Here is a 15,978-nt window from a genome sequence, read left to right as displayed (position 1 = left end):
CTGGAGCCTCTTCAGATTCTGTATCTTTCTTTCTCTCTCTGCCCCTCCCCTGCTCATACTCTGTCTCTCTCTGTCTCTCAAAAATAAAAATAAAAACATTATAAAAAAAAATAAAAAAAAAAAAGAGGGGATTTGTGGCAAGGGCTAGGAAGTCCCTAGGGAGCTCCAAGGACCACATCCCATGGGCTCCAGCGTGGATCACATGGTCTGCACTGTCTGCCTGTCTTTATGTCTCTGGCGACACCTACCCTTCTCTGTCCTGAAGTGTATCCCTTCTCTGCAGCCATTTGCTGTCTAGCTTCCCTTCATCTTGGTATAATCTGACCCCTCCCCCAACCCCCGCCCCCTGCCTTTCTTCTGTGTGGCCTCTCCAGCCTCCCTCCACACCTGACGTGTCCGCTCCTCTTTAACTCCCTTCTTCTTGAGTATTTCCCAGGTCAGAGATCACATTCCAAGGAGAGAATATGATTCATGCCAGAGGAGCTGGTTGCTCTCTGGGTTGTGAGCACCTGCCATTGGCTCGGGCTGTTGGGGGTGGATGGTGACTCGGTCATGTGGGCTCAGTAGACACGACAGGCTTTCCAGAGGTCTGTTTACTGGTGCTCTGGCCATGACCTGGACATTAAACTGGACTCCATAGGTTTAGACCACCCTAGCAATGGATTAGCCCCACCAGGAGGCATTCCCCTTGGGGCTTTGGCAAAGCCATGTTATGGAATTTTTCTTGGCAGTTGAAGGGAGGTGTAGCTCAGCTGATGGTTTCAGTTTCTTTTCTTGTGGCTCTAGCTTTCTTCGTAAGCGTCGCTGGAGGAGCAGCACAGAAGGGGGAGCAGGGCTGAGACAGGTCTTTAGCTGTAAGATTGAGCAGTCAGTACTCAGCTGCTCAACCTGGCCATGCAGAACTGGAGCCAGCCCTCAGGGCTCTTGATCTGGAGCCCCATGCCCTTTCCATTTGCAGGCCCACGGCACGGAAAGTACGCGCTCAGGCACTTTACAAGGTGAACAGAATCCCACCCTTGCGAGGAAATGCAGGACTACTCAAATAGGCTTGGGGGGGGAATGAAGATCGACATCTGATTTTGCCTGCGGTGACTTGAGTGGGGCCTGCAGAGCTCGATCTGATGTGGTCCTTCTAAGTGGGGTCGTGTTCCAGTAGGGGTGGCATTCCAGCTACCGTTCGCTAGCACGTCCGAGGTGTTGGACATGTCAGAGCAAGGTGGAGGGGGTTAACATCACTGAGGACACAGTCTAAACCTCCCCAAGCACATTAGGCTAGCAGAGCCCACTTTCAGCTTCGGTTAGGGAGCCATAGGACTGGGTTGTCTGGGTGTGAGGAAAGCAGCTCTGGGTGGAGTCACCTGTCCTTCCAGTCTGTCACAAACAGCGAGACTGGTGCCTCAGGGACCTCGTCAGTAACCTCTCTCCACGGTTGTTTTTGAGGATTCGGTGAGCTGATACGCGCCCCAGAACAGGAGAAGGGAACTGTGGAGGGGGCATTCTGCGTGTTACACTGCGCTGAGGGTCCCCTGAAATGACTCCTGGCTTCTGGATTCTCCTTAATTCTGTAAGGTTGGGGTCAGTTCCCCTTTCTGGACGGACGGACCCCAAGCTGTTGAGGAACTAACTTGCGTAAGGTCGCAAAGCTGGTATGTGACAGGAGAGGTTTAAATAGAGGCTGGAGGGGACCCCACCACGCCACACCCAACTGCGAGTTAACAACTGGAAAGTCCCGGGAGCCACCCCCGCCCCCTCGGCAGAGAAGGACAGGGCCCCACTTGGTGGTGTCGTCCTGCACATGTTGATGTCTCTGTTGAGTTTTTGAATGAGCTTTCACTTCAGGGCAGCCCCTGTTTAAATGTTCACACAGGGATTAGTTCCTTTGCTTCTGAATACTACCAGAGAATAAATATTTTGGTCGGGCCTCTGGCTCTGAGCCAGGCCAAGCAGGTTTGGGTGATTTTTAAGCCTTTTATGAGGAATGCTGGATTAAAAAAAAAAAAGAAAAGTTGTGGGTGCAGTGATTCATAGACTAATTTGTTTGGGTTTTTTGGTTTGTTTTTCTCTTATTCTCTTAGGTGTTTTTTTTGTGTTTTTGTTTTATATATATATATTTTTATTATATGCTGGTGAGTGGGGGAGGGGAAGAGGGAGAGGTTTTTTGGTTTTGGTTTTTTTTTAGTTTATTTATTTTGAGAGAGCACCCAAGCTTGAGCAGGGGAGGAGCAGAGAGAGAGGGAGACACAGAATCTTAAGCAGGCTCCACACTGTCAGCACAGCCCAACACAAGGCTCAAATTCATGAACCGAGAGATCGCATCCTGAGCCGAGCAAAACCAAGTTGGCTACTTAACCGACTGAACCACCCAGGGGCCCCAGAGGGAGAGAGACTCTTCAGCAGGCTCCATGCTTAGTGCAGAGCTTGACATGGTGTTCAATCCCATGATCCTGGGATCATGACCTGAGCTGAAATCAAGAGTTGGATGCTCAACTAACTACCAGAGCCACCCAGGCATCCCAGTGCTCTTTTCCTATCCAAAAAAAAAAAAAAAAAAAAAAAAATTCTATGCATGCTTGCACAGAAAAATTTGTAGCTTTTTATCTCTTATTTGTCACCTGAGCCCTTCCCATAGAGCCTTCCCCAGGGGACAGAGAGTGATGTAAAGGTTGGAAAGGCAATACCTGGTGAGGCCCAGTTTTCTGGCCCCCTCCCAGTCCCATCCTGGAACAAGGGGCATGTCACGACAAAAGGTTGTGACTAGGTCTTTCCAGAGAAGTGGTATTTTATTTTATTTTTTTAATGTTTTATTTATTTTTGAGAGAGAGAGAGAGAGAGACAGAAGGCAGGCTCCTGAGGCGGGGCTTGAACTCACAAACCATGAGGTCATGGCCTGAGCCAAAGTGAGACGCTTAACCAACCCCGCCACCCAGGCGCTCCCCAGAGAAGTGGTATTTTAAAGCCATGGTGGGGAAACCTGTCACCTTGTGGCCTCCCTGCGTGCAGAGTCCTCTTCATCAACAGGACCAACTGGTATAGCCAGCATCCTCGCAGGGAGGCCGTGCTCACTCCTGTTGCACGGTGGAGAGACCCTTTAGAACGCAGGAGGCCACGTGGACTTGTTCCGAGGTCTGGCGCGGGGTTCGGGTGCTCCTTATCGGCTGTGGCCTTGAGCCGGCCATTTAGCATCTTTCAGCCTCTTTCCTCATTTGTAAAATGGAATGAAAAAAAGCTCTCTTACAGGGTTATTTTGAAAATTAAATGTGTCAACTGTGTAGCATTTCCTGGCACATCACTTCCTATGTGGTAAAGGCACTCAGGTAGTAGCTACTGTTCATTGTTGCAAATGATTGTGGCTGTTTCAATTTACAGGTCTGTAGAATTAGAGCAGCACCTTTGAGGCCTTCTGATTCAATGTCCATTCTTTTAACAGAGGAGGGAACTAGTCTAGAGCATCTCGTCCTAAGTCAAGCAGCTAGTCACGGCAGGACCAGGCCCGGAGCCCATGACTAATACTCGTAGTGATTGATCACACTTGCACTTTACTTGCACCTCAAGAAGGAGTCTTTTGTAAAGGATGTTTCTGGGCCCTGTTTTCACTTTCCTAGCAGGGCATGGGGTCGGCGGGGGGGGGGGGGGGGGGGGTGGAGCATCAGAGACTGACCTAGGAAGCCTTTCCTGTGCTGCTGTGTGCTGTGGGGTTGTTAAGAGACAGTTACATAGTTTTGGGATCCTTTAGTGAAGAGGGGTCACTTTATCTAACTCATTTCCTAGACTTGAAATTCTGTTGCTTTCAAGTACAGGTCTCCCCAGACTCACGATGGGGGTTGCCTCCAGCAAGGGAATGGCCTGGGGAGTGGATGAGCCGGCAAAGGGACTTCAAGCTGACTTGTGATGCTTATTTTCTCTTCATTAACAGGAATTGGGGGAAGAAAAGAGTAGAAACGAACAGGGTAGATGGTGGGGGTTGGGCTTTGCTGGATTTCAGTGTCTCAGAATCAAAATGTCAGTCATATATGCAGTTAGCCAGGCTGTTTAAAGATAAGTTTGTGACAGTTACATACTTCAGAACAGTGTTTTTAAACTTTTTGAGGAGCATTAGCCCCTTTGAGAATCTCATAAGCTAATGAGTCTTTTTCTGAAAGAAAAAAAAAAGTGCTTTCAAAAGATGTTTACAAAGGGGGCGCCTGGCTGGCTCAGTCAGAAGAGCATCCAACTCTTTTTTTTTTTTTTTAACGTTTTTATTTATTTTTGAGACAGAGAGAGACAGAGCATGAGCAGGGGAGGGGCAGAGAGGGAGGGAGACACAGAATCCGAAACAGGTTCCAGGCTCTGAGCGGTCAGCACAGAGCCCGACGCGGGGCTCGAACTCACGGACCGGGAGATCATGACCTGAGCCGAAGTCGGATGCTTAACCGACCAAGCCACCCAGGCGCCCCAAGAGCATCCAACTCTTGATCTCAGGGTCGTGAGTTCGAGCTCCGTGTTGGGTGTAGAGATTACTTAAAATCTTAAAGAAAGAAAATGTTTACAAAGAATAAGGAAGGTCTTCGTGAGCTGATGTATAGTGATTGCCCACATATGTATTAAGTGTTAAAAAAAAAAAGAAAGAAGAAAGAAAAAGAAGCAAAGTGTAAAAAAGTATCTGTAGTGTACCACTCCTCATTTAAGAAAGAAGGATAAAATATATTCATGGATCTGCTCATTTGTGCAAAGGAAATACAGGAACTATGAACCAGCAGTTAAATAGTAAATAGCCTGGTTACCTGCCCGGGGTGGGTGGGAACGAGGCAGAAAGATGGGGGTGTGAAAATAGGGCTGAGGGCAGAGCCACCTTTCCCTGAGCACACCTTTTCTGATAGCTTTGACTTCTAGAGTCATGGTGCTAGTCTGCATACCCACAATGTAAACGAGTAATTAAAAGTAGCCAGGATGCGGGGCACCCAGACTCGAGCACAAACAGGTACCGATGAGCCTCACAGGGGTAGGAGGGAATAACAGGCACGCTCAAGGAGGGGGAGACGATGGAAAATGGGATGTGGGGTGGGCACTCACTGTAAGGCTAAAGACAAAAAGAACGCCACGCAAGTACTGTCCTCCACTAGTAAATTTGTTGCTCGCAGGGGTATGGGTTAGCAATTCTGAAAGTACTTCATGAGTATACTAAGATTTAATAAATACCTTGTGGATAATGAGAGCCAGGTGTCTCCCTGTCTGAGAAAGAAGTTCTGAATAAGACACGAAGGAAAGTTAGAACCAGCTATCAGGGCCTTTTTTTTTTTTTTTTTTAACATTTATTCATTTTTGAGAGAGAGACATAGACAGAGCATGAGTGGGGAAGGGGCACAGAGAGAGAGGGAGACACAGAATCCGAAGCAGGCTGCAGGCCCCGAGCTGTCAGCACAGAGCCCGATGCGGGACTCGAACTCACAGACCGCAGGATCATGACTTGAGCCGAGGTCGGACGCCCAACCGACTGAGCCACCCAAGTGCCCCATATCAGGGCCTTTTAAGAGCTGCATGGATAGAAGAGCTGTATGGGTTAGTGCTGTGTGGGTGAGTATAAGTACGTACATAGTTATCGAGCTCTGTCTGCTGAGAAGGTCTGGAAGCAATGACACCCCAGTAGTAGTGAACTTGCTTAGCACCCAGATCCTGGTTTTTAAAAGCACCATTCTTCAATAAAAGGAACCAGGACTCCTCAGAGAAAGGGCTGACCCCAAGGCCAGGGCAGGGAAAAATACAAGAGGCTGGAACATCTTGTCTTGTCAGAAGTAAAGGTGTGCTTGGGAAAGATCGCAAGTGTGTTGAAAGAATGCAGGAAGCAACCCAAAGGAACTCCCAGTGGCCAAATCTGGAACACGTTGAGCAGCAGGATAAGTAATGGTCATACTGGATCACAACCACAGCATAAAGTGTGTGCCTGTGAGATACGTGGGTAAGAGTAAATAAACAGGGATAAAGGGCAGGCAGGACGTGGGCCACCCTGAAACACATCTCCCTCAGCAGAGGTCGGCAAGCTTTTCCTGTAAGGGGCTAGATGGTGAAGATTTGGGGCATGTGGCTCGTAAGATCTCTGTCACAACCGCGCAGCTCTGCCGTTGGAGTGTGAAGCAGCCATGGACAACCTCAGCGAACGGACCTGGCCGTGCTCCAGCGAGACGTTTTACAGAAGCAGGTGGCTCTCGTGCCGAGGTGTGCCGTCCCTGTTCTAGAGAATGCCCAGGGTAGAGATGATAGCTGGGTTTTTTAGCCGTTAACAGAGTAGATTTTGTTCAGGTTAGGGTGCGGGAGGCCGGCGGCCGAGAGAGTTGGACTCTGTGGCCCCGACAGTGCATAATACCTCCTGGTGCGGTTTTGGACTTGCAGACTTGGAAAGAGGCAGCTTATTTCGCCTCTTGTTATGATTTTGTTTGTTCCGTGTGTCTGTTTGGTATAGTGGGATGTGGTGTGGACTTTGCGCTGGGACGTACCTGGGTAGAAACCCAGTGTGCTCTCACCAGCTGTGGGACGTCGGCCACATGGCTGCATCATGGCTGCATCACATCCGTCAAGCCGCTTTACTTCTCTGAGTCTTTGTTTCCTCAGATGTAAGATAGGAATATTGTTACCAGCAAAAGGGGAGAGTTTTGGATGATTCGCTAAGGGGGAAGGGGATGTTGTACTGCCTAGTTCTCTAGGAGGGAAATGGCACGGATGAGTTGGGGAGTCTGTTGGTGCTTTGGTTGTGGTTGTGTTAGGATTGTGGTCGTTGCACTTAGGAAGACCTCCGTGTGGACGGCCGTGGCTGTGAGGACTACCGATGTGTCGAAGTGGAAACCGACGTGGTGTCCAACACCAGTGGGTCTGCCAGGGTCAAGCTGGTGAGTACTGTGGCCACGGTCCGTGCCCGGGGGGAGGATGGGCAGGTCCTAGGGGACCAGCTGCAGACCCCTCAGGGCTTTGGGAGCACATACATTTCTGGGGTGGACCCAAGACCCAAGCCAAATTCTGGGCGGGTATCTGTCTAGATCTGAAGGACCCTTTACCTTTCCAAAGGGCCACTTCACAAGTTCCTGAGAGTCCCCGGGGGCACAGTCTGGGAGAGGAAGGAGGCGGTTGGGTATGTGGCTACCTGCCCTGAGTGAGGACCCTTCTTGCGTGTGTCTGCAGGGTCACACAGACATCTTGGTGGGAGTGAAAGCCGAAATGGGGACGCCGAAGCTGGAGAAACCCAATGAAGGGTACTTGGAGTTCTTCGTTGACTGGTCAGTACCATGCATATGTTTTTAAAGAAAAACGATTTAAAAGAAGATTCAGAGGGGTGCCTGGGTGGCTCAGTCGGTTAAGTTTCCAGCTCTTGATTTTAGTTCAGGACATGATCTCATGGTGATGAGATCAAGCCCCGCCTCAGGCTCCACCCTGATCGTGGAACCTGCTTAAGATTCTCTCTCTGTCTCCCTCTGTCACTCCCCCACTTGCAGGTGCACCTTCTCTCAAATACATAAGTAAGTAAGTAAGTGAATAAGTAGATTGGAGACTGGACCTCTGGTTTCCTTTGAGCCCACTTTGATTTTGTATTCAGTCATCACCTCTGCAGCCAGCAGGTATTTCCTGCACCCCTCCTATGCGCCAGGCACTGGGGTGTGTGGAAGAAGGCCTTGGCTCGAGTCCTGCCCTTGTCCTAGTCACCGCACTGGGCCTTGTCCCTGTTGGAGAAAGGAGGGCATCAGGCAGCCCAGCACATGGTTGTTATGAGAGTCCAGTGAAATGGTGGGTATTACAGTGCTTTGAAGAATATCAAACATAGATACATAAGGGTCATTTGGTCTAAAATGTCTTGTTTCTCCTCCTGCTCTAGTTTTGCAGAAAACTTTTCATGACTTGCTTGGCAGAGCAAGGACGAGGGCTGGCCAAATAGCCTGACAGACAGAGGGAGTGGCAGCTAGGCAGGCCGCGCGGCTGCTAGAAAAGTGAGGACTCCGCAGTTTCTGCAGCAGCCAGCCTTCTCTGGCCAGCTGTGTGATCTCAGGCTAGTTACCTAGTCTCTCTGTGCCTAAGTTTCTTTATCTAAAAAATCGGGGCACTAATACTCTTGTGAGGATGACGGAATGAAATAAGGAAGGCAGAGTGAGTGCCAGCACCATGACTGGCTCCCAGTGGGCTTTCCGTGAGTGTTCTTTCTCCCTCCTGTTGCCTCCCCTTTCTCTGGCCTTGGGCTTTTTAAACCTGGGATCCTAGCTCAGTCCCTCTTCTGTCTAGAACGTTGCTTCTAACTAGATGGTGACGGCAGGCTTTCTCGAGGTGGGTGAGGCTCTCTCTTAGCTCATGCTGGGTGCAGATATGTAATACTGGTTCTGTATGGGAGTCCCCAAGACCACTCCCGTATTTGGAGATTTGCTGGAAGGACCCCCAGGACTTAGCATATAGTTGTACTCGCAGCTGAGATTTATTATAGCCACGAAATGCGGCAATGTGTGTGATGATTCTGCCCATGAAAGCCCATTAGAGACTCGGCCCCCGAGATTTTCACTGGGGCTGGTCACATGGGCACCCTGTGCTTAACACATACCAAAATTTCCAAATCCCAGAAGGAAAGCAGATACTCCCCTTATCATATTATTTGCACAAATAGTCTAGGCATAGCAGACCACAGTTCACTGTTGACTGGGAACACTGAGAGTCAAGTTCCCAGATGCCAGCCGAGGGCCCACCTTTCAAGCAGGCCCTTCTAAAGATAGCAGCCTTGGGCCCGCTGTGTCCGCCTTTTTGGCATAGATGCCAACCCCCATTTACATGGTGAGTTATATTCTTCTGATCTTCTTCCAAACTCAGAAGTTTGTCCTCACGACATTCCTATGAGAGAGACAACCAACTTGGTTGAGAGAAGGTAAACAAACCCCCGGGGTCACAGAGCTAGTAATGCTGGCTCGGGCCTCTACGACCCTGAGTCTTGCCTTGTTCTACTTCGCGCAGCCTACAGAAGCCAGCTTGCCGGGGGTGTGGTGCTCAGAGTTCCGAGAACGTATCCGAGTTCAGCTTTCTGGCCAGTATTCCTTCCAGCCCATTCCTGCACCCTGCCCTGCGAGACGCCCCCCCACCCCCGCCCCCAGCCAGCCGTCTCCTCTTCTGGTTGGACCCGCCTCCCCTCGCCGATCTGGGTTGTCCAGTGGGACTGGCTCATCCTTTAAGCTGACGTGGATGGTGGTGACCCTGTTCGGGCCTCCAGCTGATTCCTTTGCTGTTGGTGGAAGAAAAATGTCTCTCCTGGCCTTGACCTGCCTAATTCAGTGTAGTGAACGGTCACCGAGGGGCAGACACCATGTGTGGGGAACTGGAATTTGCTTTTCTTTTCTTCCTCCTCACTGTCTTGTACCTCCTTCATCTTAGGCAGACCACAGGCAGTCAGCCCAGCCACACCAAAGGGAAGGTGTTGCCTTCAGATGCTAGGTATAGGGGACACATTTCACTGTGGCTCCGTGTCTGAACACGACTCCAGGTTAGCCTGCTGCTCTTGTCCCAGCTGTGAAGGAAGGGAGGCTCCAGGGTGGGAGGAGGCAGAGAGCTGCCTCTTCCCAAGATCCGGCTCCCAGGAGTAGCTTCCCCCTCCCAGCTGAGCTGGGCTGCCCGTTCCTCTCTTCTCTCCCCTCTCTTCTCTCAGGAGACCCTCAACAGGCCCAGAAGCTCCAGTTCCCAGGGAGTCCTCCTTGATTCTCTTTCAAGATGGATAGTCTCAAGTGGCACATTTTAGTGTCTTATTTAAGCGGCTCAGTTACTGTGATAGAATCACCATGAGAGATTCACAAAACCTCGTATTCCTACAGAGAAAGGAGATGTTGATTCACCAAGCACTGCTGACTGCCACCTTTATCAAAGCCTCATCTGAATCTTCAAAGAGCAACTCTTTTTTTTATTTTTAATGTTTGTTTTTTGAGAGAGAGACAGATGGAGTGCGATCCGGGCAGGGGCAGGGAGGGAGGGAGACAGAATCCGAAGCAGGCTCCAGGCTCCAAGCTGTCAGCACAGAGCCCGACACGGGGCTCGAACCATGAACTGCAAGATCATGACCTGAGCCGAAGTCGGACGCTTAACCCACTGCGCCACCCAGGCGCCCTAAAGAGTAACTCTTAATTGCATAAACAAACAAACCCCTTTATTCCCATCCAGTGACTAGGAATGTAGATGTGCCCAGCTCTAAGGCTTTTACCCATGAAGTCCTTCCGCAGGAGAGCCCAGGGCATCTGCCCATCCACAGACTGAAGCCGAAGTGTTACCCAGCCGGAGGACAGTAATTGGGGCAGGGTGGGGCTGTCAGTCTGAGCCCAGCTTGACTCATCAGCAACTTCCAGGGTTTAATAATTATTTCAATTCCTGGTGATTAGAGAGCTAACTGCTTTTCCACTAACTCGTCCTACTTTGGTTTTGTTGGCTTGGAATAATACATGGAACCTGAGGTAGACCTGGCCTCCCACCCCCATCATTTCCCCCTGTGCCTAGGGGTTGTTTCCCTTGGGAGGGGGCTGCTCAGCTGTACCAGCCCTGATCCCCATCCCAGTGGAGTAGTAAAGACTTGGGGTTCCTGAGCACTGCCCCAGGGATGCCTGGCAACACACATCAAAACTGGGAGCAATCTGGGACCTTCTAACTCCCATCTCCTGTCTTCGATTTGTTAGTCATAACCCGAGACCAGGCTGTTTTAAGTAAGAACTTTGAAACTTTGAAAAAGATGGTTTCTATCAGAAACCTGGAGGAAAGGTAAGAATTGAGTGAGCTGGTGTGTCAGTCTGGGCTACCACTAGGTGGCGGTCCATCTAGTCTCTGCTCTGACAACATGTTGATGGGGGGTTAGGAAGCGTGGTTTAGCCTCTCCCAGCGGCTTCAGTTTTTCACTGAGGGAGCTGAGGAGAACGTGTTTCATTCATAGACATTTTGGTGTGCTCAACACTTGCCACTTCCCGGTGGGATCTTTACTTTTCGATGTGGTTACTCGTATTTGTCACTAATATTGAACCGGAAGCTTCAAGCCCTGAATTGGTGGAAGGAGCCACTTGATCTCTGTTCCTCAGTGCTTAGTGCTGCTCGCGGGGGTCCCTGTTGGTGCCTGATGGACGGGGGACAAAGCAGACAGGCAAACTGCAGAACTCATTTGAAGCTAGCTGTACTCTGAAAGTCTCCAGAAAGAACTGATAACTCTCCCCAGAAACTTACAATGAACAGTTCAAAATGTGTTACTGTTCCCATCCCCACTCATAAGGAAGCTTCTGCAGGTTCAGAAATGAGCACATGTGCACACAGGGGAATGGGAGGGATTGGGGCCTGCTGCCGGGACCACTTGACTGACTCCTGGAGGGGTGAGGCCCAGAGCTAGCCCTGCCCCACGAACCTGCTAAATCACTGTCCTCTGTCATGGTCCTGGCCTGACCTGGCTGTAAGACTCCATAGATTTGCAGGCTAGATGGATCACAAGGGAAACAATGGGCTAGTGTCTGAAATCCTGTCTCAGGTGGACATGGCCTTGATCTCACTCTACCCCAGTTAAATCAGGGATGTGCCAGGCAGGAGGAGCACAGTAGAGGTGATGAGTCAGGATGGGTGGAGACCTGGGTGGGGCAGCATTCCCAGGATTTTTATTAGTTTATTGGCTCAGCAAGCAATTTCCCAACTGCCCTGGAAGAGGGGCTGGGTCATACTTAGGAAGGATCTGAATTGGTTTTGGCAGTTGTAAACAGAGAACGCACTTGGTTTTATGCCCCAAACCCTGAGCAAACACTCCCCTGCTGAAAGAATGTATTGTGATACCTCTGAGCAGGGAGCCAGGATTACTGCCTGTTGTGCTTTCCCTCTTTTTAAACTTTGCACTTAATAGAGAAGCGTTTTATTTAGGGCTCCTTTGGTCTGCATTCCTTGACTCCAGTATTTGTGGTCTAACAATAAATCTCAAGACCAGAGCATCCATTCATTAGCTTGACTCATGTCAGGCCACAAGCCAGGCATGCCGAATTCCACCTTCAGGGAGAGTCCGGTGCAGCCTTGCAGATGAGGGCTGGGCTGCCTGGCTTGGAGTCTTAGCTCGCCCGTCCCTAGTTGTGTGAGCTTGGACAAATTATATAACCTTTCTGGGACTCTGTTTTGTTTTCTCTAAAATGGGGTCGTAAATAATAGTAGGGTTGTTGTGAGAATTGATTGAGCTGGCGCATCTAACGTGCTAAGAGTGGTTTCTAGCACATGGTAAACATTCAAAAGAGCTGTTAAAGTTTTCCACCTTGTATAACAAGAGGGTTGGGCCATCTGAGGTCTCACCACATTCTCCCGTAGGTCAGACCCCACTTGTGAGGTTTTTGTTTCACTAATGGAGTTTGTTTTCAGAGGTGAGTTAAAATGCCTTTGGAGTGGCTGGACAGTTTGTCAGCCTCCCTCACGGATCACCGATCTCCGGTTGCTCTTTGTTCAGATGCACGTAGTCACCTGGCTGGCCTCTGCGGGCATTCGGTTTCTTGTCCTCTGACATGGCCGGCATCTCCGTCCACCTCTTCTAGGAAGTGTCCTTGTGCTAGGAGCACCCCTAGTGATGAGGGGGGACCCTCAGTTCTCTTCCCCAGCCCTACCCTTCATCCTTTGTTAGAATATGGGGTCTTTGGCTTTTCTTCTTGCGTTACCTGAAGTTACTGTGCCCCAACGCCCGGCCACCGACGATTCCCTTCCATTTTCCCAGCCTCCTCCCCAGAGTCACTCCGGGGGCCTTGGCACCATCCAGATGCGGGAGCTTTTCATGGTCTCATGAGCCTCTAAACCTTCCTCTCTGCCTGACTACCAGCTATGCTGAAAGTACAATGTGTTAAAAAAAAAAAAAAAAAAAAAAACAACAACTTTTAAAATAGGAAAAATTCCCACTTTAAATTAATGTCAAAAAAACCACAAAAAAACAGTGGGGCGTGGTCTTACGGGTAGATGAATTTAGCCAGTTGGACCCAGGAGGTTTTGTAAATCAGCCCTTGGGACTGTAGAAGAGGGAATGCATCAATCCCTAAGTAATTAATTAGTCATACCCAGGAGGGTGTGCCCACTGCAGTCAGGGAAAGGGACACATTTTAAGCATAAGCACCTCCTAACTAGATTTGTCTATTTAGCTCTATAGAGATGTGTTTTTACACACTTAAAAGATAGATCTTGATATTGATGAGTGTGTAAATTAGAAGCAGCTTTTGTGTGCTGGCTGTGCAAAATTACTAAGTTGGTCCTTGGTAACTTGATTATTTCACCTTAAGTGAGCTGCTTTTTGTGGCTCAGTGCCTGAGTCCAGCAGAGGCCGTGAGGGAATAGCAAGGTTGCTGTGGCAGTAATGAAGTTTCTCTTGGGGATTTTAAATTAGGGCTCTGCTGGCTCATAGTGGTAAGGGAAGACTATATATTTAGAGAAACAGAGTTATTATATAGTGATACATTCTGATTGTTTTAGGGGTCGTCCTTACACCTATATGAGAATGGTCTAGACAAAAGAGATGTTTAAATACATTAGGTGAGATTTTTAGCATTGTGCAGATGGGGTAGGCACAGCCCTGAGCCTTCATGTGGGTTTTGCTTTGCTTGGAACCCCTCTGCCTGTCTGTACCCTGACCCACTTTTGCTCACCTTCTGGGTTGAGGTCCTCGGCACTGGTTGACATCCTCCCCAGCCCTACTCCTGCTCTTTGCTCCCTATCATGAAGCTCCCTGACTTTGTGAAATTGCCAGCTTAGGGCCTGCATCCACCTTGCTCAGTCTCTCCGTCTCCAGTGCTAGCATAGAGCTGGTACCTTCTAGATGGATGAGTGCGTGGACCAGAAAGTTTCAATACATGATTTTGTAGAGACCGTACTGACTGAAACAGCTGGTTTGTTACTTTTCTGGACCCTCTTCATTACAGCAAAATGATTATTGGAATGGTTACTTATCTCACAGATGTATATAATGTATTGAGGGTTTGTTTTTTATTAAGCCAAAACCCTCAAAAATTTCCCATTAAATACTTTTGCATAATAGGGTGCCTGGCTGGCTCAGTTGGTGGAGCATGAGACTCTTGATCTCGGTGTTGTGAGTTCGAGCCCTGTGTTGGGTGTAGATATTGCTGAAAAAGAAAATCTTAAAAAAAAAAACTTAAAAAAATGTTTATTTAGAGAGAATGCATGTATGCTTGTGCAAGCGGGGAAGGAACAAAGAGAGAGGTAGAGAGAGGACCTCAAGCAGGCTCTGAGCTGTCAGCACAGAGCCTGACATGAGGCTTGATCCCATGAACCACGAGATCATGACCTGAGCGAAAATCAAAAGCCAGATGCTTAACTGTCTGAGCCATCCAGGTGCCTTCCCCCTCAAAATACTTTTTTTTTTTTTAAGTTTATTAATTTATTTTGAGAGAGAGAACAAGAGGGCTCTTTGTGCTGATAGCACAGAGCCTGACGCAGGGCTCAAACTCATAAACCATGAGATCATGACCTAAGCTGAAGTCAGATACTTAACCGACTGAGCCACCCAGGCGCCCCCCAAAATACTTTTGAATAATGCTTAGGGCAACAAATGTTGATGCTTTTTTATTCTTTTTTGAGGTAATTGGGCGTAAGATTCAAGAGGCCAAAATGGAAAAGTTTTTTTCTCTTGAAAAATAGCAAATAAAGTAAAAGGGCTATTCTAATATTTAATCAGCTGGCAGTCTTTCTCATTTCATTTTCCTGCTTTTCAGTACAGTGATAATCTAGTTTGTGATATAATTGGCATGCCATCATACATATCTTCTAAATCATTCAAGGAAGGTCATGGTACTTAACGTTGTGGTTTTTGTTTTGAGAGTTTGGTGGTACATTTAAAAAACAGAAAAATAAATTTTCTTTAATGTTTATTTTTGAGAGAGAAAGTCAGAGCAGGACCAGGGAAGGGGCAGAGAGAGAGGGAGACACAGAATCCAAAGCAGGCTCCAGGCTCCAAGCTGTCAGCACAGAGCCCGACGCGGGGCTCGAACCCACGAGCTGTGAGATCATGACCTGAGCTGCAGTTGGACGTTTAACCGACTGAGCCACCCGGGCGCCCCTCGTGGTGCATTTTAGATGAAAACTCGGGGTGGTGTATGTGATGTGACCCCTCCATGGCCAGACTGCTTGACTCTAGGCCTCCTGGCCTCCTGGGCCTGTCCGAGAAGAGCATTCTACTGTCAAGATAAGAGAGTTAATTATTACTGGCCAAGGTTCACTTTACTATTGTTCTCTCGTGTCTCTTTGGATAAAGATGGCTTCTGTTAAAGTTGGGGGGGGGACCCCTGTCACACACACTGACAGATCCAGGGCACCGTGCCAGTCTGGCTCATTGCGTGTGTCTGGAGGCTGGAAAAGTGGCAGGTGCCACCCTCTCCTCACTTCAGTGACTTTTCTTGTACAGCCGCTGGCCCGTCCAACATTCCATAAGGAAACTGGAACAAAGCCGTGTGCCTCTGCTCTTTGTTTCTGAAAAGACTCACGCAGCTTTTCTCTTGCCCTTCTATGTAGTTCAGCCAACGCGACTCCTGAATTTGAAGGCCGGGGAGGTGATGACCTTGGCACGGAGATTGCTAACACCCTCTACCGGATATTTAACAATAAGAGCAGCGTTGACCTGAAGTCCCTCTGCATCAGTCCCCGGGAGCACTGCTGGATTCTCTATGTGGACGTGCTGGTACGTATCATGTTGCTGCAACGGCCACACTCTCTGCTTTTGCTGGAGACTGGTTGGCCTACTTTCCTTCTGGTGCTTTTGCCCTCTTCAGGTGGATGCTTTCAACTTCCAGGGTGAGATTAGATGGAAAAAGAATGATGTCCTGTAAAGTTTTATTTTTGTCATTTTGTAAAACTTTATTATTTATTTATTAATTTATTTTGAGAGAGAGAGAGAGAGCGTGCACATGCATGCAAGTGGGGAGGGACAGAGAGAGAGGGAGAGAGAATCTCAAGCGGGTTCCGTGATGCCAGCACAGAGCCTGACACGGGGCTCAAACCCCCAAACCATGA

At 48.9% G+C, this 15,978-nt stretch overlaps 1 protein-coding gene across 1 annotated transcript in view; it reads left to right on the top strand.

Moving 5' to 3' along the window:
• The window catches only part of EXOSC7 (exosome component 7), a 36,883-nt gene that overhangs the window by 5,889 nt on the left and 15,016 nt on the right, over positions 1-15,978 (top strand). The window contains exons 2-4 of the mRNA XM_027038513.2: positions 6,756-6,857; positions 7,147-7,241; positions 15,481-15,646. Of these exons, the coding sequence (XP_026894314.2) occupies positions 6,756-6,857; positions 7,147-7,241; positions 15,481-15,646 (363 nt within the window). The remainder of the gene's footprint in view (positions 1-6,755; positions 6,858-7,146; positions 7,242-15,480; positions 15,647-15,978) is intronic.

Source organism: Acinonyx jubatus, chromosome A2 (genome assembly GCF_027475565.1).
Source record: "Acinonyx jubatus isolate Ajub_Pintada_27869175 chromosome A2, VMU_Ajub_asm_v1.0, whole genome shotgun sequence".
NCBI classification, from domain to species: Eukaryota; Metazoa; Chordata; class Mammalia; order Carnivora; family Felidae; genus Acinonyx; species Acinonyx jubatus.
This window is presented reverse-complemented; position numbering and strand designations above follow the sequence as displayed.